Source organism: Onychomys torridus, chromosome 4 (assembly GCF_903995425.1).
Source record: "Onychomys torridus chromosome 4, mOncTor1.1, whole genome shotgun sequence".
In the NCBI taxonomy this organism is placed as follows: Eukaryota; Metazoa; Chordata; class Mammalia; order Rodentia; family Cricetidae; genus Onychomys; species Onychomys torridus.
In genome coordinates, this window is record NC_050446.1 from 120,028,203 (window position 1) to 120,053,875 (window position 25,673).

The 25,673-nt window shown below is 44.3% G+C and overlaps 1 protein-coding gene across 13 annotated transcripts in view; it reads left to right on the forward strand.

The window, feature by feature from the left end:
* The window catches only part of Ptprt (protein tyrosine phosphatase receptor type T), a 1,144,051-nt gene that overhangs the window by 1,089,723 nt on the left and 28,655 nt on the right, over positions 1-25,673 (forward strand). For 7 of the 13 annotated variants that reach the window (XM_036185148.1, XM_036185155.1, XM_036185142.1 and 4 more), the window contains 9 exons: positions 82-158; positions 8,051-8,087; positions 9,504-9,601; positions 12,310-12,369; positions 13,025-13,141; positions 15,981-16,135; positions 19,594-19,729; positions 21,744-21,893; positions 23,689-23,862. In XM_036185148.1, coding sequence (XP_036041041.1) covers positions 82-158; positions 8,051-8,087; positions 9,504-9,601; positions 12,310-12,369; positions 13,025-13,141; positions 15,981-16,135; positions 19,594-19,729; positions 21,744-21,893; positions 23,689-23,862 — 1,004 coding nt within the window. The remainder of the gene's footprint in view (positions 1-81; positions 159-8,050; positions 8,088-9,503; positions 9,602-12,309; positions 12,370-13,024; positions 13,142-15,980; positions 16,136-19,593; positions 19,730-21,743; positions 21,894-23,688; positions 23,863-25,673) is intronic. The other 6 variants (XM_036185146.1, XM_036185147.1, XM_036185150.1 and 3 more) reach the window with 1 other exon arrangement.

Genomic DNA, 25,673 nt, shown 5'->3' on the forward strand with positions numbered 1-25,673 from the left:
ACAGCTCTAAAGAAGAAAACTACTGACTCCTCATCCCATAGCTTCTCATCTACCACTTCCTGCTTTTTGTTCTCTCTGCAGATGACCACTCCCGGGTGAGGCTGTTGGTGCTGGATGGAGACCCCCACTCTGACTACATCAATGCCAACTACATTGATGTGAGTATCTTGACTGGGCTAAGTAGCTATGGGTTAGAGTTGACTGTCCAGACTCAAGATCTAACTTAAAGGCTGTCTTTAACCTGTCTATCAGAAGGTAGTCAGAAAGTAGCTCTTCCCTTGTTTATATGACAAAAGTTGATTACCCACCCAAAGCCACATCTGCTCTTGAGCAGACGAGAGTCATCTGCTCTTTGGGGCTCCAGGGAAACTGCTAGTTTGATTTATTCAATCCATGTATTAATTTGTATGTGTTTATCTACATAGTCATTCATTTGAAGGTACAACCATTGATGCAACAAAATGTTTAAAAGACTCACTACATGCTAGATGTTATAAGACCCATAAAACTAAAAATGTCAGGGTCTCTACCCTCAAAAATATCAGAAGAGTGATAAGCTGTGCACATCTGTGGTAAACTAGGGTAAACTAGAACTTGATGACTGTTATAAGTCCAGATAAAATATATGAGCAGAAAATTATGTGAGCCAAATGAATGAAAAGCAAAATTCAAAATCAAAGTGAGAGGTGATGTGCCTTTGGTTAGAGAACTGCTCTTGCCAAGAGGAAGGAGCTTGGAAAGAAATACATATCATCTCTGTCGGAGGGTCATGGAAACAGTACAGTGGGAATATTGGAAAAGGAGGTTGTCACTTGATGACTTAGAAGGTGGAACCCCCAAGGAAAGAGAAAACTACTGAGGGTGTTTGAATGAGGGGGGTCCCATTCAGCACTGAGCTTTACAATTTATCTGCTACTGGAGAAAGGTAGAACAGAAACAGGAGAGCCTGGAATTAATACAACCAAGTAGGAGAGAGGCTGCCACCTCAGTCCAGACACTACTGAGAAAGGGACTCAGTTTGAACAGGGGCCAAGGAAGGTATGCACAGAAATGAAAGAGGAAGTCTGGCCACAATTGACAAGTAGATATCCAAGAATTACTGATCCAAGATGAGAATTCTCCAGGACTCTACTCAGAGCCTTGAAGAATGACTCAGATTCCCACTGATCCCTCAGACTCTCAAATGTATTTATAGACCAGCTGTGAAGTACAGTAACATGTTTCATGAATTTTCTTATAGCATAGCCTGGGCCAGTTTGTTTCTTTCCTTCCCCACCTTGACTGTGGTCAGATGGATATGACAATCCTAAAGATATATAGCACATGCATAGTCTTGTGTGCCCAGGTTGCCATATTTATCTGGGCATTTAATATCTAAATGGAAACCCACATCAAAACAATTTGTCTAGCTACTTGCTCAATCTACAGTAGAGTAAATGCCTGACTACATGTAGAACTGAGAAATTTCTATGTTGTATAGGCAGCAAATGGAATTGCTTTAAATGCAAGTGACTCTACAGTACCAGCACTAATCAGGTCTTCCATTTCTGTCCTGTTCTGTCATTACAAAGCGTTTTGCAAGCCTTTAAAGACAGGAAACCAGGGATTGAGGTTAAGAGTACTGCCCTAGGTCACACAGCTAGACTTTAATTCTCTGCGCAGCAAGAACACAGCCATAGCCCCCTCCCTTTCTGTGTAAGAAGTACGTTGTACAGACAGGCCAACTGTCTCTACCACATGCTGGCCTAATAGGCAGTGTCAGGCCCTGAGCTGCATCTCAGTGATTAGTGTCAAGGACTAATGAGACTGCAGTCATGGATCCCATCCTTGTTGGGCCTGTTGTATACAAGCCTTTCTGATGACTACCTTTGTAACTATGGGTAACTGTCAGCCCACAAGTGTGTGATAACTGCTATAAAGTGCCTATCAGGGTTCCAAGAGGAAACAAGCTGGCTCACAGGTCTTAACCAGGTAGAGTTTAATAAGGGCCTGAATAATACTGAGGTAGACTAACCAACCAGATTGTGTGGAGTATCTTGGGGTTAGAGATGACAACGCAATCTCAAAAGTTCTGTGGCTAGATAAAAGAATGGGTATAAAAGAAATAGAGTTACTGTAAGGAGAGGGCTGTCTGCTCCTGCCAGGGAGAAGCCAACCCCTGCTAATACAGCAAGGAAGAACCTAGAAGGGCATATGTCCCAATCTTCCACTGGCCTCTGCACTTTTGCTTCCCCTCCTGGTTAAAAAATGCCCCCTCAAAGCCTGAGGACATGGGTGTCTACATTGCAATTTATATTGTCACCTCCCATGGCAACAGAGCAGGGTGTAGAAAAGACACTGGGGGAAGTGGTGAGACAAAAAGACACCAAACATAAAAGTACCCCTCTTATGGTTTTACCACAACAGGGCAGGAAGCAGGAGAATCACAATTGGGAGCCTTCCTGAAATCCCAGTAGAACTGTATTCTGTGGTCTCCTAGGGATTCCTGATAACCAAAAATACTGTGTGTTGGGGGGGGGGGGCTAATATGGGGGATATGAGCTATCTAGTCTTTATTGCTTTGCCCTGTCTTCACCACAGCCCAAAGACAAGAGCTAGCTATCCAAGCTAGAGTCCATTCTCTATAATTGGATCTTGACAATTCATTAAAATGACTCTATTTGGATAATGAGCTGGATGAGGTCAACCTTGCCTGAGCCTCTGGAGGTCGTGGTATGTTGCTCTCTGAACCAGCCCATTGGCATGTTTGTTTGCACACCTGAAAATGTATGGGCCACTTGAATCTGTTATAAATTACCAGCCTAGAAATAAATATTATATCTGAGTCCCCAGTAAGTAACAGATGCAGGAGTTCAGAGTAAGATAAATGCATTTTGGAAGCAAACCTCTTTCCCATTGCTCATAGACAGATGGAGGCAGGCCCAGCGCTGGTTTTGCAGTCAATGTGTGTGCTGTGTAGGTGGGACTTAAATGAACTGAAAGTTCTTTTAAGGTTAGGAAGTTTTCTTCACTAGCTCTTGGCAAATCCCCAGAGGAGACCCAATTGAGCAATGCATTTCTTTTATCTCCTTTGCCAAGGAATCGCTCTCATGGTTTGAATTTTTCCTCTTTTGAAACTGTGTGGGTTTCTGCAGTCCAGAGAAGGTCTTTTTTCTCAGATGCAGCATGGGGTCAGGCATGTGGTAAACATGCATTCAGTGTAGTTGTACCAAGGTTGACAGCAAAGACACACTTTAGTGCTGAGAGCATAGTCACAAGCAAGCCAGGTACAGCCCTGCCCTAGTAGAATTCCCATAACATAGTGGGGAGATGGACAAGGGTGTAAATGAATAAACCATCTGGTGATTGGTGCTTTGGGTTCAGTTGGTAAAGTGCTTGCCACGAGAATCTAATGTTAATTCCTAGCATCCATAAAGAGCCATTTTGGGCAGCATTGCTATAATCCCAACACTGGGCATGCAGAGACAGGAGATTCCTATCCAGGCAGTCTAGTCAAGTCAACAACCTCCAGGTTCACTGAAAAGAGTGACTGAAAAAAACATCTGACATCAACCTCTGGCATCCATACATATTCACACCTGTGCATGTACACACACACACACACACACACACACACAAAAAAAAAAAAAAAAAAAAAAAAAAAAAAAAAAATGGAAGGACAAAAAACAAGCTGGGAGAGCAGATAGCGGCCTGATGCTAAGTCTTCTGGACAGAAATGTGACTACTATATCTGAAGAAGAGCTATAAGTCCATAGGCAATGGGGACAGCAGTGGGAAGACTTACGGCATGAAGTGGGAATGTGGTGGGTATTGTGTTCCCTGAAATATTGTGTGTTCCCCGAAATAAACATATCTGGGGTCAGAGAACAGACAGCCACTAGAACAGAGCCAGAAATGGTGGCTAGAAAATGGGAACAGTAAGCCATAACAGAAGTTGGGTGGTGGTGGTACACACCTTTAATCCCAGCACTTGGGAGGCAGAGCTAGCCAGATCTCTGAGTTCAAGGCCACTTTAGAAACAGCTAAACATGGTGACCCACGCCTTTAATCCCAGGGAGTGGGGGCAGAAAGAAAAAGGTATATAAGGCGTGAGGACCAGGAACTAAGGGGGAAAAAGCATGTAGTTAGTTAAGCTTTGGAGCAACACAGTTCAGCTGAGATTCATGTGGAGGAGGACTCAGAAACTTCCAGCCTGAGGAAACAGGATCACCTGAGGAACTAGCAAGGTGAGATAGCTCTGGCTTGTTCTGCTTCTCTGATCTTCCAGCATTCACCCCAATAACTGGCCTCGGGGTTGGTTTCATTAACAAGTACCTTTAAGATTCATGCTACAGTGGGAACTCCAGAGGCCCAAACTAGAAGCTAATTAAACCACCACCTCCTCAGAGAACATTCCTCTGGCCTCATGGCTGAGTCAGTTCCCATGGGTGCTCTACGGAGCCCCCACATCTTCCCTTTGAGGTTCATATCCCAGTTTGTAGATGTCTATGAGCTGCTCCAAAGCAGAGCCTACATCTATCTGGTTCACTGTTGGGTTTCTGGTGCATTGTGTACAGTAGAATGTGCACCTTTAAAGCTTGCTGGTTGAATCTGAAATGATATCACAAAACAAGTAAAAACACCAAATAACCTCAGCAGACCAACCTCACAAATGATGTGTGAATTTCTTGACTAGAATTTTTTACCATTAACTTTCAAGTACATTTGAATCTTTCAAACCATAGTTTCTTCCAAGGTCTTTGCCAATGCAAAACCAGACTCATGCATGCATCCCACTGACCAGCCTTTCCAGAAAGCTGCACCCAGCTCTAGGTGGTGTGTCTCATGACCCTGGAGCAAAGAAACATGAAAGTTCTTAGTGCTGTTCCTGTTCTTCTATTTACTGGGTATATGTGAAGCCCTGTAGAATCTCTCAAGAGAAAGGAAAATCATGAGGAAGGATTTACCTCTGTATCACAGAAGAGGTCATGTCTAAAGTCCTGGGTAGAGAGGCTGCAACACAAGACGAATGTATTGAGGGAGCATACATAGAGAGACAGCTGGGAGAAAAGTTCAAGATGAGGATGCAGACATGTAGTTACTACAAGATGAAGCATTTAGACGTTACCATGTAAGCAGTGCAGGGTCACTGCAAACTCAAATTTTAAAAAACCTGACAGTCTTGGGTACATCCTGAGAAGCCCACTACTGCAGGAAGCAGAGGAGCCTCAGGAGTAAAAACGGGTTCTTGGAGAACACCAGGAGGTTGAAGCTATGGTCCAGGACAGGGAAGACTGTGAGAAGAGCTGCTGGTGGAGATGGCAGAAGATGATAGACACAAGAAACCTCATCATTCTGGGCCTTAGGGAGCAATTTTCTGTTCCCAAACCTACTCAGAGACCCCAGAATCTAACTCTTCTATTCAGCCTGCATAGCCATGTCCAACTTGACTTGGAGTGACAGAAATGCCTTTCCATCCCTTTGTTCTTGGAGGAGGGCTCAGTTACTACTAACATGGGAGGACTTATCTGTGTGGCAACTTCTAAACATGCAGTATGCACTCTTAATCCTCAAAAGGTCTCAATAAATGTTTACCAAATGAGCAATAATATAATTATAATTGCAAAGACACACATGTAAAATTTTAGAATTGTGTCCAGTACATATTATAGGAACTGCCATATATTAACTTGTTTAAACTTATTTAATATTCTTTAAGCAGGCTGATCCCCATTTCATAGATATAATTGAGACCCAAAGAAATTAAATAATTTATCCTAGATGGCACAGCCTGGAAGGGACAGAGCCAAAATTCAAACCTAGACAACGAGTTAGTCTATGGCAAATATAACCCACATACTATGCTGTCCTTCTGGTTGGTTTGTTGTAGTCTGTTTATTTGGCATTTTCTCTGAATCTGATACGATATAAGCTCTATGAAGAATAGTTTCTATAGGAGTCAGTTGTGGCAGCTGAGTGTCCTCATTAAGTATATGGTTCCACTTGCAGTAATCATGGTGTGTGGTTAATCTAGCCATGTAACTTAAGCATTTTCATTGTTGTAACCAAATATCTGAGTAAGACAAGTTAAAGGAGGAAATATTTATTCTGGCTCACAGTTTCAGAGGTGTCAATCTATCTTGACAAGAGGGTGTGGCAGAGCACAACAGTTCACATCACAGTTTGCATCACAGCCAGGAAGCAGAAAATGGGAGTTATAGGAGCAGAACAGTACAAGAATCTCCAAGATCACTCTCTTACTTCCATCAACTAGGCCTGACCTCTTGTTTTCCACTTCTCACAATACTATCACCATATTATGAATCTATCAGGAGTTAGTCCATTCCTTGGCCAGAGCTTTCATGACCTAATGGTCCCTAGATAGACCTATTTAGGAGTGTGTGTCATTCATCCTCTAAGCAGTTCTCACCCAGTCAGGTTGACAATAAAGATTAACTATTGTACAGAGAATTTCTGGTCATGATGTTGGTCTTAGGTCAGTGATGGCGGGTACTCCAGATAAAGTATGAACAGAAATTTAGGAGAAAACAGCTAAATATTTACCAGACGAGTAAAATAGTAAGGTCCACAAAAGTACAAGAAACTCATACACTATCTGAGTCATCTGGTAAACCCAGGGCTTCATAGTTGCCACCAAAGCCACAAGAGGGCTGTTCTGGCTTCCTTCTTCAAGGAAGACTTGAGACTGCTCAGCTTCTCTACCATTATATTACAATATTTAAAACTGAAACAGCTGTTTGCCAAACTTTAGGACCTACATTGTCCAGGGACAATTAACCCTAAATGTAAAGTGTATCCAAGGATCATCAACAATCATTCGATTGAAGACTATGGCAATTCTCTGCCTGTAAAATACCTGTACACAATCATTAGGATTGGGTTTGGATCCCTAGCATGCCTGTAAAGGCTGGGCACATAGTGATCATCTATGATCTGAGCACTGGGGCAGGGGAGAGGAGTGGAAAAGGGGAGTGCCTGGGGCTCACTGGACAGAGAACTTAACTGATTCAATGAGATCTAAATTGAGTCAGAGACTGTCTCAAAAAATAAGCTGGAGAACTATTGAGGAAATCACCAAAGTCTGCCTTTCACTTTCACATGCATGTGCACACATATTCACACATTTATGAAAACATATCCATATAGTCCAACACACACGCACACGCGCACACGCGAGCACACATACACAACCAAATACAAATTTAACAATGTATTTATCATCCATGCATCTATCCAATCATTAATTGCTAATCATTTTGATAATCAATACTAAACTTAAACTCTTATTTAATACAATACAGCTCTTATTCAAAACGATACACTGTTCCTCTGTAACAAAGGAGGCCCTCCATACTTTGCACTCCCAAGTAAAAGACAGTGTCATTTACAACCTCTTTCTTCATGGTGAGCATGCTATGGGCCACAAAGTTAGTTCTGTGCCAGGAAGAACATCATAAGTACAGACTTAGGGGAGCACTCTGAAAAAGCCAGGAAAATCACAAACTGGTCTTCAAATCAGAAAATAGTTCTTGGCTCTCTGAGTTCACACTTCCACATATTCCTCTCTGCATCCAAAACTTTCCTCTCACCAGAGATAAACAATGTGACATCCTTCCAGCCTCCTTTCTCTGACTGTTAGCCATATGCAGTCAGAAATATATCTGTCTTTCTCTGTTTCCTCCTCCAGGTGCCCCAGTAGGCCTAGTATCAGGATCTGCATATAATTATAGCTCAGGAAAGGCTGATTAGTGGTTGGTGTCCACCATAAACCTGAAATGCCTTCTCCCCCTATTTTTGGGTGCATGAGCATAAGGAATGCCTATGGTAAATCTGTATGGGCCACTCACAGGTAGTCACGATAACAGCTAATGTTAAGCAGCTATGTACTCTGCATGTGTAGTCTTAATGTGCTCTTCACTACTTCTCTGAGACACGATCCCCATTTTTCCTATGAGAACACCAGGTAGCTGGAAAGAGATGTATCTTAATATTGAACTATTTTCAAGCTTTGACTGGAAACCCTTCACTGTGTTTTCCTCCTATTATCCAGGGGTACCACCGACCCCGGCACTACATTGCAACCCAAGGTAAGTGTCTTGTAGTGACCTCAAGGATATCTAGGAAGAGAGATTTTTTAATCAGAGTAAGCTTTATTATCCACTTTTCCTCTCTCTGTTATCCCAAAGCTCTTTCTCCACTAAATGGTCTGGCTTCTCCTGAAGGAAGGGGATGAACTTCCACAGACAGAGAAACCAGAGAGAGAGAGCAGCAAAGCCTCCAGAAGTCCTTGAGGAGCAAGGAGATGACAAGTTCAGCTTAGATTGGCAGCAGAAAGAGCTGTCACTAGAAAATATCATTAAGGGGGGAGAGGCCACATATGGGGTAACCAGTAAAAAGCCTCAGCAGGTTACCAGACAGACATTCCCATCCCTTCAGTGACTGCAAGTCCATAAGAGAGATGCAGCCACTTGCCCTGGAAAGCAGTGTGGCAGTATGCTATCAGAAGGCTTAAAAATGATGATGTCTTTTTAAAGCCTCCTGGGGGAAGTCCTGCAGATAATTGTATGTGTAGACCTTGACATATATAAAAAGCATTCTTCACAATGTTATTGTGTTATCTGTAATAGGAAAAAGTGAAAAATCCTAAATGCCCAATAATAGACAGGTTGGTTAAATAACATATGGTGTCTCCATGTTGTAGAAAGCTCTGTAGCTATGAAAAATATCATTTATTGAGGATATGAAAAAGTACTGATAATAGACCTGGTACTTATTGCAGAAAATGTATATGTACACACAAAACACAGAAAAATATTATTCAAATTTTCTTTCAAATGTATGAATTGCTTTTGTAATTTTAAAATTGATGAAGACTCAGGATATTAGAAATTGTTTCCTAGAAAATTGCTCTGGACTGTCAGATCCAATCTCCCATTCCTTGCTTTTCTGCCCTTTTCCTTTTTTTCTTTCTTTTTCATTTTCTGTGTTTTAATCCTCTCTCCTGGTCAAGCTTTGGATGAATGTCTCCAGCATTTGTCAAACTCAAAACTCGGGACCCTCTTGCTTTTGGCAGCTCCACCCCCCACCCTAATTCCCTTGCTATCTCTCATTGAGATCCTGCTGTCCAATTTTTGGAAAATCCCCTTGGACATGATCTAAACTATAGTCCAGATAAAGTAGTGGATCATGAAAAAGTGGAGCTGCTGGGCTGAGCATGAGGGTGAGAACAGGGTGGGGAGGATGGAGGATGCTGCAGACCACAGACACCTAAAATGCATGGTTTTTTTGTGTTTGTTTTTGTTTTTTTCTTATCTGTGCTCTGTTCTGGCCCAACAGATTCATGCCTCCAGCCTCAATCTCGGCTGCTTGGTGTTCCACTCAGGCTCCCCTGGCCTCACTCTTACCCACCTGTCTCAAACCTTGAGGAAACAGCCGAGAGACAAACCTTTCAGCATCCACTTTGCAGCCACAGTCTCTAACCCCATTGCCTTCTCTGTTGGCAGGTCCAATGCAAGAGACTGTGAAGGACTTCTGGAGAATGATCTGGCAGGAAAACTCTGCCAGCATCGTCATGGTCACAAACCTTGTGGAAGTGGGCAGGGTAAGTCTCTCCTTCAGTTGTGTGGGCAGAGGGTGGTGGAGATGCACCCTTGTGTGCCTGGTGCCTGCATTGGGCCACCAGCTTCCTAAGCAGTACCACACCCTTACAGCAGCCTATAGGGATGGGAGATACCATGCTCCTACTTCACATTTGAGCAATATTCTATTCCTTCAAGTCTCCCATCCCATTTCTATCTGCTCTCTCCACTGGTAATATCATCTCATATATTTTGAGAAAATTAAAGCCATCAGATGGGAACTCTCTCACCGACACATCAGAAGCCTGTAATCTTATTTGTACCTGCAGCCATCTTCATACCCTTCCCTTCTGTTGTCAGCTCTAGCCACAAGAATGGGCTGTTTCTGTTGACTCCAAAAGGTTGACTATTGGCCATTTCTTATGACAAAGCCTAATATGACAAACACTACGTTTCTGCCCTTGGATAGGTGACCCTTGGGAAGATGCTTTCTGAGAGGTCACTGCAAGCCTTTGTCCACCTCCCCTCCTCATCTGTTAGCCCAACATTCTTTTTCCACCAAAGAACCTAGTCTTCCCTGAAAGAAGAGAATGAAATTGCACTAGCAAAGCCAGAAGGACAGAGCAGGAAGACAACCAGGAGCCCTGAGAAGCAAGAAAGTGACACATTCAGCTTTGAAGGGAGGCGGGAGGGGTTGTCACTAGGATAAATCATTAAGAGGAGAGGAGCCAGGCAAGGCAGATCAGATGTATTAATTCCTCAGTTGCAACCCAATAAGGCTCAGAGTTTTTCTCATATTCCCTTTTCATTTGAAATCTAGGACTCCTCCTCATTGCTGAATTATTTCCCTCAGCATATGAATATGCTCAGCAATTTCCATCTCAGAGGGATAAAACCCACCACCAAATAAGTCACAAAACAAAAACAAAAATCATGAACCTGCTAAAGGGAGGGTGGGGATGGGGAGGATTGATAGCAGTGATAGAAAGATAGAGGAGGAAGAGTAATCTGAATAAATTATATTTATGTACAAAACTGTAATACAACAAAATTAATGACTGTAAAATGATTAGAAGCATTTTTAAAGCCAAACAAAAGTACCTCCCCTGTTCCCACTTTTCTCATGAATCTCAAGGACTCACAGAGACTTTGTGTCTCCCCTCAGTTCTGCTCTACCCACCTCAACATGGTTGGTCTCTCCATTCCACCAGCAGTGATACCGTCAACACCACTCCCTTCATGTGGACAAACCCAGGCTCCATGTCTCTCTCTTTCGTCTGTCTTCTCCTCTCATGGCATCTCACCCTCTACTACCTGCTCTTCCTCCTCCGACCGTGAAACCTCACCAGGGTTCAGGCTTCTGTCTCCTTCTCTATTCTATCTAGATTGGGTCCTAAGTTGCCCTTAGCTGGAGCTTAGAAATGGGACCACTGTTTCCAGCTTCACTTTTGCCTCTTTGATTAACTGTGGCCTGTGGGTGGATGGGTGGGCTGCATTGTTAAAAGGCTGATGTACAAATATCTAGACTCAAAAGACTCCCATACTGTATATAGACTATTCATGGGTGGACAGGTGAAGTTTATAGATAATCAGGATAAAGTGCCCTGGCCACAGAGATGGAGAACATGACACTATCTTTTCTGTCATGTTGTACTGAAAGGTGTGGACATCTCGTTGCCTAATAGTGGGTCAGGGTCAAGTAAGACTTTATCCTTGCATGTTCATCTTTATCTGGCACATTCCTCAGTTTTACAGATGAGGCATGGGTGCAAATGGGTGAACACCCGAGTCAATCAGCTCTAATCTCACTCGTGACTCTTTCTGATACTTGTAACCCCGCTGTTGAGGCTGCTCTTGCTGTTCTGCTGATTCCCCAGGGACTGAGACCCAGGCTGCAACTCCAGAGAGCAACAAGAGCAACTCAGGGTTTGAGAATTCCAGCCTGGCCCACAGCACATTCCAGCTTGAAACAAATTCTCCTGGTGGTAGACTGTGGATTGAAACTGGTCTTTCAGGGGAGAGCAGTTTCTTAATGAAACTCCTGCTAGTGGCCAACACACACACTACATTTTATTTATCTCACAATAATTGTACAAGGCAGCGTTCCTGGTTATGATACACACAGTCTGGGCTTAGTCCTCACGCCATTCCTTGTCAGCTGTTGACTGTTAAACAGTTTTCTTGGCTTCTCCATCTTTAAATCCTCATCTGTAAAATGTGGATAAACATCATATTATCTAAGGCCACAGTGACATATAATTAAAATAATACATGCAAATAAGTCATAGAACATTTAGTAAGCAGTGCTAGACAAGGTAAGTATCAACTCTCATTAGCTACAGGAATCTAAGGCATTCTAGAAAGTTCTTAGTTCTAAAGTCTGAGAATTGAGCAATATTCTCCAAACCCTGTTACAGTTTCAGTGTTTCCCTAAGTGGGTTCCATGGGATGCTAGTCTGCAGGATGGCTAGTGAAGAGAGGGTTCCATGGTTAAATACGTTTGGGAAATGCTGTGTCCTCCGCCCCTGTTGGAGAGTCCTAAGATATTTAACATTAGCATTTCTGAGGATCTAAGTCACATTTTAGCAAAGCAGCCTGTTTAACTTTGTTGAAACAGCATTTCCCAAACTCATTTGACCACAAAACCTTTTTGTGTTTGTTTTGTTTTTTGTTTCTTGTTTTTTGTTTTTATTTTTGTTTTGTTTTGTTTTGTTTACCTAACACCTATTAGCACCCAGCGGAACACACTGTGGGAAATGCCACGCTAGGCCGTGCGTCGTCCCCCGGAATGGTAATAACACTTTTGCTATTTTAAGGGGAAAACCATGATTTCTTTTGCTCTTTATGGAACTTAGAGTCAAATGTGGGAGCTACTTGCTGGGAGCATAGGTACCCACCTCTGGGGCAAGAACAGTGGTGCATCTTCCCTTTGAGCTCAGGACTGTCTGTCTCTTCCCCAGCTAAGAGCCTTTCTCCTTCCAGTCCCTAGTGACCGCCTCTTTATAAGGACCCTCTCCTAAACCCTTCTGCTTCTACCTCCTCTCTGTTTTCCACCTGAATTTCTCATTCTTGCTCAGATAATAAGGCTCAGCAGCCCCATGCTGACACAGCAGGAAATGACCAAGTCTCCATCTCCAGTACTATTATTCATCTGCCAAGTGGGAATGATATACTTCCCACTTTATCTAGTTCTTTCTGATGGCTTAGGTAGCTGTAAGAGAAGAAACTCCTATTATTTTTAATGACCCCAGTGACTCTTGCAGTGAGTTAGGCCCTGTGCAATTTGCTGATCCCTGACCACTGAGCACCCCATGGGTTGAAATGCCACCAAAAATCACCTTTGGGTTTATTTGTATGGGAAAACCAAAGGAGTTGGCTTCTCATGCTTGGCACTCTGTTTATGCACTCTCCTTCCTGTCCTTTCCCTGTCTCTCACTTGGCCACAGGTAAAGTGTGTACGATACTGGCCAGATGACTCAGAGGTCTATGGAGACATTAAAGTCACCTTAATTGAAACAGAGCCCTTGGCAGAATATGTCATCCGCACTTTCACAGTCCAGAAGGTAAGTTTTCCTTTCTGTGAGAAGTCCCTCTTCCAAGACAGTTGACTGGTCTACTCATCCTGGCAGTGGAGACCAAGGTCTGATTTGTCCCCACTTTACACCTGCATGATAGACAGAATGGTAATCAGAGTCGATGTGGCTGTTACGTTGGATTCTTCAACTAGAGAGACAAATAGACTTCAAGAGACAAATGCAATGGACTAAGGGATATATTGTGATAAGAGCCATGAGGACTAACAGACAGAGAGAGAATCTACAGGGGTACCACTACATACCCCTAGAGCCAGAGTAATTTGTACAATGGAGAAAATTAGGGCTGAGAAGGCTGGAGTCAAGCAAAGTATAGGAGGAATACTATCCTTGGCCAAGGGTCAAAAACATAGTACAGTGAGCAAAAAGATACCACCAGCATTTCCCAGGCTGGGATTCTAGTCTCAACCAGGGGCAATTGTGTCCACTGGTGGGTATCTGTCACTGTCTGAAGACATGTGGGAATGTTACAACTTGAGGGAGTGGATGGGGACCAGTAGTGCTGCTAAACAATCCACAACACATATGATCAAAAACTATCCAGCCCAGCATGTCACATCCAGGACTTAATAGGTTGAAAGATGCTGGTCCATACATTTGTGCTACAGCTGACTATGGACATACTCCTGAGGGCTAACCTCCAGGGTGAGTCAGCTCTTGCCACTTAAGGATGTACATCCAGGAAAAGGGACAGCTGGGATGAGACAACCACCAACACTGTGTAGTAAAGGCCCCATGAAGAGGGTCTGAATGAGCACCAATCTTTTCTAATGAGTCCTCAGTTAATCTTAAGAGGGTCTTTTCTCTAAGCAAAGACTCTAATCAGGATGAACTGTAGCCTACAAGGCATGTTGAAGGAGTGGGGTCTTTTCTTGGCTTGTCTTTTTTTTTCTCTTCCTTTAAACAATCATAAAGGGAGGCATTACCTATGGGAAACTTCACTTACAAGACCCCACAAATCTCTAAAGATGAACACCACAGCTTCTTCATGGTTTATGAACAGGCGATCAGTAGTCTATTGACATCAGCTTTAGCTCAGCATCAGTTCCTGAAGTAGGAACCCTGGAACAGAAAATAGAAGTGTTCTCTGCTCCTGGAGTAAGCACAGCTCTACCAAGCACAGGATAGCACAGGGGGAGGAGGGCGCAGGCCAGTGTTAGAGCTGTTCTGCCTCTCCTCCCCATCCCTGATTCACTCTGGCTTTTGTCCCCTCACTCTGCCTTACACTGCCTCTCATCTTGCCCCATCCTAGTTTGGATTTCTGGAAAGCAGAGCCCACGGCAACCAGAATTTGAATGAACTGTGTATAGAAAAGAAGCTTGCAGGATGAGAGTGGGGCACAGGACCTTTGTAGGCACCCTACTTCAGCCTGACCCCACGAGGTCCTGAGGCAGGAATTTCTCCACAGGTATAGGGCTTGCTTACTGAGTCCCTACAAGTCATTCCGGCTTGCTTAGAACATGCTGGGTTTAGCACTGGAGGTCCACATCCCAGGAAAGCCCTCCATTCTGGGCACACTGGACTATTGACTAAGCCAGTTAATACCTCAGCCCTTCTATCAGGCAGAGAAGGCTAGCTATTCCCAACCAACCCAAGGATGGGATGCAGGTCCAGCTGAGTGTTGTCTTCTCAGGAAGAGGAGTGTGAGCTGTCTCCAAACAAGACATACTGGGGCTGAGGATGGTGTGCCAGCCCAAGAACCAAGATTGGCTGGACAACAACACACACCCTGAGCCCATCCTCCACAGAGCAGCCACTTGGGGGCCTTGATGTCCTGGTGCCCTTGAGATAAAGCCAGGGCTTTGACTGGGGCTCTAGGCCTCCAGGCTTCACCGCCTCCCATCCAACCCTGTCATCCCTCTACGCTGCCTCTGCATCCGCCTATGCTGCCCTCTGCATCCCTATGGCCCTGACCTGGCTTCTTTGTGACTCTCTGCGGTGCTCTCTGTAACCTGTCCCCAAGGTCTCATGCATGCTGCCCCTTTGTGTTCTCAGTGAGGTAAGAAGGCTCATACACACATCAGCTTCATAATGAGGAAGACTGTGGACAGCAAAGCCATATGGGCGATCTGCAAACCATCCCCCTACTGTTTAATAAACATGTTCCTGTTTAGCTTCACTTTCCTTTTCTAAAATGTGGAGATAATGATAGGAGGCCTGATCCGTGGATTAAATGAATAAATACATAGATGTGTTCAAAAGAGTGATGGGACATCACCAGTACTTAGTATAAATGCCAGCTTTTATTCTTACTATTGTATTCCCAGGCCTTCTTCTAAGAAGCCTTCCCTAATGTCTCCTCTCCTCCAATCATGTTAGATAATTCCTTTGTACACTCTAGTCCAATTATCCACATAGGAGTCTTCCTCACACAGTGAGGCCATGAGCTGTTCCAGGACAGGAGCTGTGGCTTAAATCACCCTTTCATAGTGCCTAGCACATGTCCAGGAAAAGATGGCTCTTGGTGAGTATTACTTAACTTGAGATGAACAATAATGTAGAGATTTCCTAGCACCGGCTAGGAATTGCTCTGAATGTCTAAAGACATGCAAACAAAATACTCATACACATAAAAATTAAAAAAAATTAATTTTAAGAGGTTCTTCAAGAAATTACTGGTTTCACCTTTTCCAGAAGTAACTGGGCAGAGTTCCTATGAGCTAACACCTACTAACCCCCACAAGTACCTCGTTTCCCCACACAGCAGAGAGGCCCATTCCTCAGTACCATATCCCCTACTCCCCATGGACCTGGGAGGAGGGTACATGAGGGGAGCAGGTGGAGTAACAGAGGCCCATTCTCTCCTCAGAAAGGCTACCACGAGATCCGAGAGCTCCGCCTCTTCCACTTCACCAGCTGGCCTGACCATGGCGTTCCCTGCTATGCCACTGGCCTTCTGGGCTTCGTCCGCCAGGTCAAGTTCCTCAATCCCCCAGAAGCCGGGCCCATAGTTGTCCATTGCAGGTGAGTCAGACCTTCATTCCCATTCTGCAATCAACAGTATCTCTGTGGATTTGCTCTCCGGGTGAGGGTGATACCATCTTGTCACATGGCCTTGGTTTCTTGCTTTAAGACCCCTCCTCCTATGACCCAGAACCCAGCCAACTTCTGAGGAGACCTGGGTCCCAGGATCTAACAATAATGGTGGTAGGGATTATGTTACTGTTGTGATTGTTGACCCAGAGACACAGCTGAGCACAGCAGAACCTGCTATACCTGCCTTGTATATCTGCCCAAATTGTTTCACTTCCGATCCAAACTGGAAAAGTGAGAAGTATACTCTTATAATTCCCATTTTATAGGTTGGGAAACTAAGGCACCAAGATGGGAGAGAGGGGTGGGAGATGTCAAAACTGGGATAGTTGACATGTTTTCTAGAGCTTCCTAGCAGCGACTTGACATGGGATACCTTGGTATAAGTACGCATCACTTCATGCCAACTATTTTTAAAATCAATTGCTGGCCTTCGGGGTCCCTAATAGAGAGCAAGTGGTCAGCATCAGCTTCCCTTTATTACAGAGACGGGAAATTTTCAGCTTTGACCTAGAAAGTCACATTGAACATAAGTGGCATTGAATCCTCCTAAATGGAGATGAAGTATTGTGTCAAGGGCATTTAGAATTGGAGGAAGGTAGATGTCCAGACCTGAAGGCCACAGAGTCTATATTCCCCTCCTTCCCAGTGCCCCTCAATTTCAGTATGACCTTGGGCTCAGCACATCTTCTTATGGCCATCTCATCCTTCCTGACAATGTCTGTGTCATCCAAGAATCCAGGGAAGACTCTGTGAATGTCTCAGAGGCAGCCCCTCCCTGTGTGAAAATTTCCCACACAGCATCCCTTTGTATTCTCCACAGTAGTAGATACACATCCACATTTCATAGGTAGAAACTGAGGGTTTAGCAGAAACCTCTGCACTGTCCGAGCATTTGGCATGGATTTCTCCTTTGCCTCTCACCATAAACAAAGAGCAAAAGGTGCATTAGTGTCTGAGCCCAATATCCCTAACTGCAGCCAGAGTTCAGAAGGAAGAGAGGGAGGAAGATTATGGCAAGTACTAATCAGACTCTGTCACATGCAGTACTGTGTATGATGGCCTGTACCTGCATCTCCACAGCAAGTCACTGCAAAACATCTAAGCAGAGTGGTACCTACTCCTAGGGCTATTATGGTTTGGTTAATGAACACTAAGTGCCTGAAAGAATTCCAAACGTAGTAAGTACTTGAAATGACCACTCTTCCTGCCTCTTAACATCATGTGACACCCCAGACAGGGCTTAATAAGTTCTTTTGGACAGGAAGTATGTCTTACTTATCTTCCTATCCCTACTCTGAACCTTAGTATGCAGGGAATCATGGATGCTTGAAAAATATTTGTCGTCAGGCACAAAACTAAGCAATTTACATGCATTATGCTTCTAAAATGAAATTTAATGCAATTTATATATATTGTACTAAGAGTTACATGGCCAGTTTTATTTTATGAATGAGAACAGTGAAACCCAGAGAGATGAAGTCATTTGCCCAAGGTTACACAGCTAGTCAGTAACAGAGCCAAGATTTAATCTCAGGGATCTCAAATAGCATATGTTTAACTCTGTTTTTTTCCAGTGTGTGTGTGTGGGCGGGGTGGGGGAGAGGAGGGGACACACAGCTCAGACCTTTCAAAAACTCTTCTAAGAGGCATGAACTGAGGCTCAAGACACCAGCACCTTACTCTCTGATACTGTAGCTGAGACTGAAAACTAGTGATGCTGGTCATTCCCATGTGATACATTGAGGATGAGGCTTTGGGGAACAGATGAATGAGTGATTTTTTTTTTAATAGACCTCTTCCCAGGCTACAGAACCCGTTCTGTTGAGTTCTTTTTAAATAGGTCTGGAGTACACTGGGGACAGGTATTTTGAGGCAAGAATAAGGCAGACTCCACTCAGTTCAAACCATGGGACTTTATCATCTATGAAGACTGCTTCCAAGGGGTTTGGTTTCCAGATCACTAATGTGTGGGTCCCTGTTGGCCTATGCTTCTTGGATTTACCAGCCAATGTTGCTTTTGAATCTTATTCCACCCATCCCCTTGCATTTCCTTTGATTTCCATATTGTTAGACAAAGACATTAGTTTCCATGGGGAAAGTAAAGTGTGAAACCACCGCCCATGTGAGCTTGCTTGACAGTCTGTGTGCTTCCCTCCCCAAACCATGGACAACACAGGCCAGGGTTCTATGATTCAGCCCTATTGTCTGATAACCCGGAGTGGATCTGGGGAGATCTGACTGTGCTCCAGGGGGTCTTGTGGCATCTAACCTTTGCTGTTTTGTGTCTAGTTTGAGGTTGTCCTAGTAAAGCTTGTCAGTAATAACAAACTGACTACATGTCAGGGAACCTGGTGCCTGGTGAGGGTTCTCGAGGCTGTCAGCGGCTCTAGTTTGATGATGTGCCTGGCTCATGACCCTGAAGAAGCCAGCACAGGGGGTCAACTGCAAGGCCTTAAATTGGGGACACCAGATCAACTCTCTGCCTTTGACACAGCTCAGAGCTCTCTGGTCTCTGCTTTCTCACTCATGTCTTCTCTGGAACCTCTGTCCTCTTCTGGCTTCCATCCACCAACCCATTTGCTGACGTGAAAAAAGGGGGCATAAAAAGGGGGGAAAGAGGGAAATACATGTTTACTTGGAAGGCTCCAGTATGCCAGGCATCAATAAGTGCGATAAGTGTTTTACACTGTACCCCCTGGACTATATCCATTAGATGAGGAGCCTACAGGCACACCTACTATGAAATTTTGCATTCCACATTATAAATCTTATTAAGAAGGGTAGCAGAAATTCTAGACTGCCTGGGGGAACTCTCAGCTCTCCCATTTGCCATCTCTGTGACCTCAGGCTATAAGCTCTCTATGCCTCATCTTCTCACCCATGAAATGGGATAAGAAACTTGCCTATCACCTCCTAGAGAAGTCCATAAGCAAATTTGTAAAGCATAACAATGTGTTACTTTGTAAGTACTACATAAGCATTTGCTAAATAAGTACAATAAGGGGCTGGAGAGATGGCTCAGAGGTTAAGAGCACCGACTGCTCTTCTAGAGGTCCTGAGTTCAATTCCCAGCAACCACATGGTGGCTCACAACCACCTGTAATAAGATCTGGCACCCTCTTCTGTATACATAATAAATAAATAAATCTTTAAAAAAATAAGTACAATAAAATAAGTCCTCCAAAACACTCTCTCATTTAATAAGGAAAAATTTGATCACTTGTTTAGCACAGCCCAGGAGTTTTGGGGTCCCAATCATCCCATCCATCTTTGGCAACACACTGTCTTTCAACAAGGTTTTTAAGACAGGGCTAAATGGTAGGGGCCTTGTCAACATAATTCATCCCACTTTAAGATCCCTGACATACACCAAACTTCTCTTCCAGTGCTGGAGCCGGGAGGACTGGCTGCTTCATTGCCATTGACACCATGCTCGACATGGCTGAGAATGAAGGGGTGGTGGACATCTTCAACTGTGTGCGTGAGCTCCGGGCACAGAGGGTCAACCTGGTGCAGACTGAGGTTAGTCCTGGGGCACTGAACCAGCTAGTTTCCTGAAACCTTGGCCAAGGAGAAGGATGGTAGGACAGAGGCTCATTAGTGGAGAAGTCATGCAGAAAGGACATGCATGCACAAGTATTAGTACAGAATGACAGTGTACCTTGCTCTGGAAGATGTCCCAGCCAATCCTGAGAGTCTATGGTACAGGAACTTCTGGCAGCAATAACTGTTGAGTCCTCTGTCTCTACTGTCATCCAAGTAAGACTGAATGGCAGTTGTCAGAGATAGTATTCTATCCTTGGATGAAGGGATGGAGAGGAAGAGGAAGTATTGGTACTTATGGTCTGCCTGCCCTGTGCTAAGCACTCAGTCAGTCCTTGATGGAAATGGCTTAACCAACAAAGTGCATTTTTTTTAGGTTTATTTATTTTATTTTGTGTGTCAGAGTGTATGTATGTAAGTGCATCACATATATGCCTGGTACTCACAGAGGTCCAAAGACCCTGTTGGATCTCCTAGAGCTGGAGTGACTATGGTTGTAAGTCACCATGTAGGTGGTGGGAACCTCTTTAAGGGCAGCAAGTCCCCTTAACTACTGAGCCATCTCTCCAGCCCAAAGTTCTTGAGAACTTTGACTTGACCTAGAGGCTAAGGATTCCTGGAGCGACACATACAATCCCTACCCGAAAGAAAAGGCAGATGCCCAGGTTCCTGTCTGTCTAGCTGGAGAGCCCAGTGCCTGATGATAATGTAAGTAAAACTGTCTGAATTGTTGTCACCTACAGCAAGCCAAGGAATACATATTCTTTATGTCCAGGATATTTTCTCTACTCTTCACAGCCTGTGATATATCTCCTACTCACATCTCCATTCTCTCAGTGGAGAGGATACTGAGAAACTATATACCTAAGTCTTCACATGGCTAAAGGCCACGTGGTTTGTCCTGGACCACTCACTCTCGAGTTTTCTGGTTTTCTGTCTATCCCACTCCTTCATGCCTTGGGTTGTTGTTCCTGCAGTGAGTCCACATTTGGGGTCTAGTAAAGGCTGTGGATGTCCTAGCAGATCTAGAACCCATGGGAGCTCCACACATATCAACCCTGCAAAGCGGCACACCCATGGCTTTAGGTACAGCAGTCCCTGCAGATGCTCATTGTAAGCTTTAGTACACTGGGCTCTACTGCAGGCTCTGAGACAGCCCACAGGCCAGTTCCTAGGCCTGTAACACTAGAGCCAAATGGCTGTGCTGTCTGTGCTTAAGATCATGCCTGTAGACTGCAGTTGTACTAGGTAGAGTCAGACACACAGCCCTCACTGTCAGGCATGGAGATGTGTTTAAATATGAACGAATCATGATACATTCAAATTAAGCACTTTAATTAAAGGGGTCAAATTTTTGTTTTAAAAAATGTTTACCCAGGGTTGGGGATTTAGCTCAGTGGTAGAGCACTTGCCTAGCAAGCACAAAGCCCTGTGTTCGGTCCTCAGCTCTGGCAGAGAGAGAGAGAGAGAGAGAGAGAGAGAGAGAGAGAGAGAGAGAGAGAGAAGAAAAAATGTTTACCCAACAAACATTTATAAAGACCCAGAATTAATAATAAACTTGTGCTTAATAGATTTAAAGACACTCTGGTTGTTGGTAAAGAGGGATGGGGACAAAGGAAGAGAATATTAAACATGCTCCAGGAAGTAGGAATAAAGCTCTTTGCAGAGAGAGCAGGGTTTCTGCACCAAGCAGCTTCTGGATGAAAGCTGGGAAGCAAGAGGAACATAGAGATTACTGCAATGACACATTCTCAAGTTTCTCATTCTTATCAGTGGCTCTGCTGTTCCCTGGTATACAAGGGCAAAATACACCATAGCTCAATCACTGTGAAACATGGCGACTTAGACCTTTGGGTTACGGATAAAAACTAAGGATTCTGCAGAATAAATCATGTCCTTTTCTCATTGCTACAAGATTCATTTGATGTGGACAAAATGCTCACAGACAACTGTTCTCACCTGGAACACTCTTCCCCTCCCCTTGACCTTGCAGGAGCAGTATGTGTTTGTGCATGATGCCATCCTAGAAGCATGCCTCTGCGGCAACACCGCCATCCCTGTGTGTGAGTTCCGCTCTCTCTACTACAACATCAGCAGGTTGGACCCCCAGACTAACTCCAGCCAGATCAAAGATGAGTTTCAGGTATGGGCAAAACCAAGGTTCAGGGACTTAGCTGCTCTGGGTTGTCCTAACAAATTTCCATAGTCTGGCTGACTTACATGGCAAGAATTTGCTTATCACACTTCTGGAAACAATGAAGCCCAAAAGCAAACAGCCAGCAAATCTAGTATCTGGGGAGAGCTCAGACACTAACGTAGTTTGTGAGTGTCTGCTTCCTTGTAGTTTCATATGGTGAAAAGCAGAGGAGCAAACACTTATGTAACTTTTCATAGGGACACTAATCCCATTCATGAGAACTCCACCTTGTTGATCCAATTACTTCCCCCAGCCCCCACCCCTCCTCATATGCTCTGTTGGGAGCTGATATAGTAAGTTGCATGTGTGTGTAAGATGAGATGTATACATTCAGTCTATAGCAATGACCCAGGCAATTTAATGCACATTATGGGCCTTTCTTGGTGAGATTGATGTGTATGTGTGCTTTCAGCCTATAGTGCCCAGCAGCTGTGGAAAGCTTTTCACACCATCAGATTGCACAGTCATTAGCAACTATTAGCCAATCACTCAATGATGGATGACACTTGTTTTTGTGCTGTGATTATGCTATTGAACTGAGGTCTTGGTTAATTCTTGTTGATGTTGTGAAATGGACAGAAGTTTATACACTGATGCTGGTGTGGATTTCCTGCTTCTTTGATTCTGGAGGGACTGGAGCCCCAGTGTTTTCTCCACAAGTTCTTTAAACTCATCATCTGGACTTAGGGCCCTACTAAATTAGAACATGCAATTTAACAGGATCTCGGGGGCATTTATCTGTATTCATGTTAAGCTCTTAGCCATCTTAGAGCATGGCTCAGACATAGCAGATTCACACCTTGGAATCAGGATGATCAAAACTGCAGTTTCGGTCTGAGAGGCCTGGATATAAGTGACTGAGTAGAAAGCTAAAGACCTAGACATAGATCTCTGAGTAAAATGCTAGAGTTCAGACCTTCATCTAAAAACTGAGCAATGGATCTGTAAGAACTGGGCAGGAAAAAACAAGCAAATCCCAAGCTCACAGTATTCCAGTCAGGCTGACATTGTAGAACTCCTTTAAACAAGAAATCTTTATTGTCTTAATGACAGCATGCCAAATGACAGAGGGATGAAAGGCACAGAGCCCTGGTCATTGCACACAGGCACTAGTCTATTGGCTGGAACACCCCTGGTCCCTAACTGGGTGGGAACTTCCTCTACAAAGCATAAGCCTTGCAATTTTTTAGACCTACTAGTTTGTCCCCACAAGGTCCCTTATCAACCTAAAGAACACATCCTAAGCATCCATCCATCCTCCTACAGCTGAGACACTTTTATCACTTGAAAAAAGTGCTGGAAAAATCACTTCCTTCTTTCCATGGCACTTCAAGTGGTGTTTAACATTCATTAGGGATTCTCTGCCCCATTCCCAGCCATATGCCCTTCTGGCTGGCCCTCATTTAATGCTGTGCTAGCTCAGTTGAACAACAGTTCAAATGGTTGGCAGGTGTTGTCAGCTCATGTCTTAGCCTCTGCGTGGGCATGCTGCCCCTGCCGCCTTGGCATCTTAAGGTGTCACAAAGCTCCTGGCAAAGTCTCTTAGCTCAGAAGTCCCGTAGCTACACGCAGGATAGAAAAGAATATCTCTGTCATGGGAGAAGCATGAGTTGGAGAAAACAATGGCAGAGGCAAGCTTGGAGGGTAAAAACAGGTGAGTCAAGCTAAACTGGGATATCTGTCTCCTTTGCTTGTATACAGCCTCCTGTGTACTCCTCTACTCCCCTTTGTGCTCCCACAGACACTCAACATTGTGACACCTCGAGTGAGACCTGAGGACTGCAGCATCGGGCTCTTACCCCGGAACCATGATAAGAATCGGAGCATGGATGTCCTGCCTCTGGACCGCTGCCTACCTTTCCTCATTTCAGTAGATGGAGAATCCAGCAATTATATCAACGCAGCACTGATGGATGTAAGTTAAGCCCTGGCAGGAAACCCCTAGCTGCCATTACAGAAAAAGTTCCTTCCCAAGGTGGAGATGGCTGAATCCCAGAGCCCTGACCCTACCAGCTATCTTGCTTCTAACTGCGGCCTTTGAGACTGTGGTCCTCCCGCTCTCCAGAAGTCTCACATCTAAACCCAGATACATTGTGTGCTTTTGGCTCTTTGGCTCAAAGAAGGTGGACAGAATAGATCAAAAGCTGAAAAAAGAATTCCCGTAGCAGCTCAAGTTGATTGTACTATCCTACATGCTTCTACCTCCCACAAAAATGACTGTCAGCCAGAAGTTCAGTCCTGGCCACATTCCCCAGAATTTGAGATCTCAGGAGATAAGATGCAGTACATCATCTTGGGGTTTCTGCTGGAACATCCCATTTAGTTTCTCAGATAACTCATTTGCAGAGGCAAAGAGGAAGATAGCACACACTTGATGCTTAGTAAATGGCTACTAGGCAGTGATTGGAAGTATGAAAAGGATCAAGAAGGGAAAGAGACCATGGCCCTTAAGGCATTATCCTCTGCTTCTTCAATAGCATGTCCAAGAAGGGAGCCATTCCCTGATCTGGTTTGAAGTTAGAGAAATGTCCTGCCCAGTATTCCCATGCCTCTGTCTCACATGCCTCACCCCTGAGTCTTCAGGCATCTTCTAATTATCATCATTACACCTTCAGGATACGCGGATGGTTGCAGAGGTATGAACTACAGACATTCTAGTCTCACCCATGCTCTTTTTGGCAAGGCAGACTAAGCCAGACTGAGGAAGACTTGCTCAGGGTATCCCAGAGAGCTAGAGACAGAACTAGAATTCCTAGTTCCCACTCTGGAATCCATTTATTGTCCCTCCCCTGTTTGTTTGATCCAGGAAGATGTGGGTGTCTTGCCTCCTAAGGCTCAGGACACCATTGCCTGATGGGGGATGACCAATTCCAGGTTCCTCTCCTCACTCTTCTCCACTCTGAGGTCATGTCCATCCAGCCTGTGTGGCCCTCCTATCTCAGTTACAGGCTAGATAATAGAGTATTTTCTTAGGCCACTACTTCCCTGGCCTCTGATTATCCCAAGTGTTCTGGGTTTTAGAAACAAAAAGGGCATATAAAGTCAATACCCAAATAAGTTCTCAAAAAGCCTGCTCTGGCTTTGGCTCACAGATGCTTACACCTTACACTCTCTATGAAACCTGGCTGAGTGCAGAAGCAGGGAGTCATGTCTGGATCATGTTAAGTAGCTGGAATTGCTCAAAGAGGAAGAAGACTTCTGATATTAGCTTAGGGCCACCTTGTAAGATCTCTCTCTCTCTCTCTCTCTCTCTCTCTCTCTCTCTCTCTCTCTCTCTGTGTGTGTGTGTGTGTGTGTGTGTGTGTGTGTGTGTGTGTGTGTGTGTGTGTGTAGACATGGTTCAAAGGTATACCCATACTTCCAAGCTCCTCCTACCATTATCCCCCATCGCCTCAGCATCCTCTCTCTCTCTCTCTCTGCCTTCTTCATCCGAACAAGGATCAAGGAAGCTCCTGGCCTCTACTTCATAGGTTAGATGCTGCCTGGAGTCAAATGCCTTCTGCTAAGCTCTGATTCTGATTGTATTCTTTGTCCACGGGGCATTTCTCTTGTGAGCCATCACTGAGGCCTCTGCCTTTCTTATATTAAAAAAAAAAAAAAAAAGTTCCTTATCTGTATTCCAGCCCAGTCTGTGCATTATCTGGTAACCATAGCAGCTTTGCCTCTAGCAGAAAAATATGAAGTCCTCTGGGTTAATTTTTAATGTTTCCCCTGGGAAAGGATGAT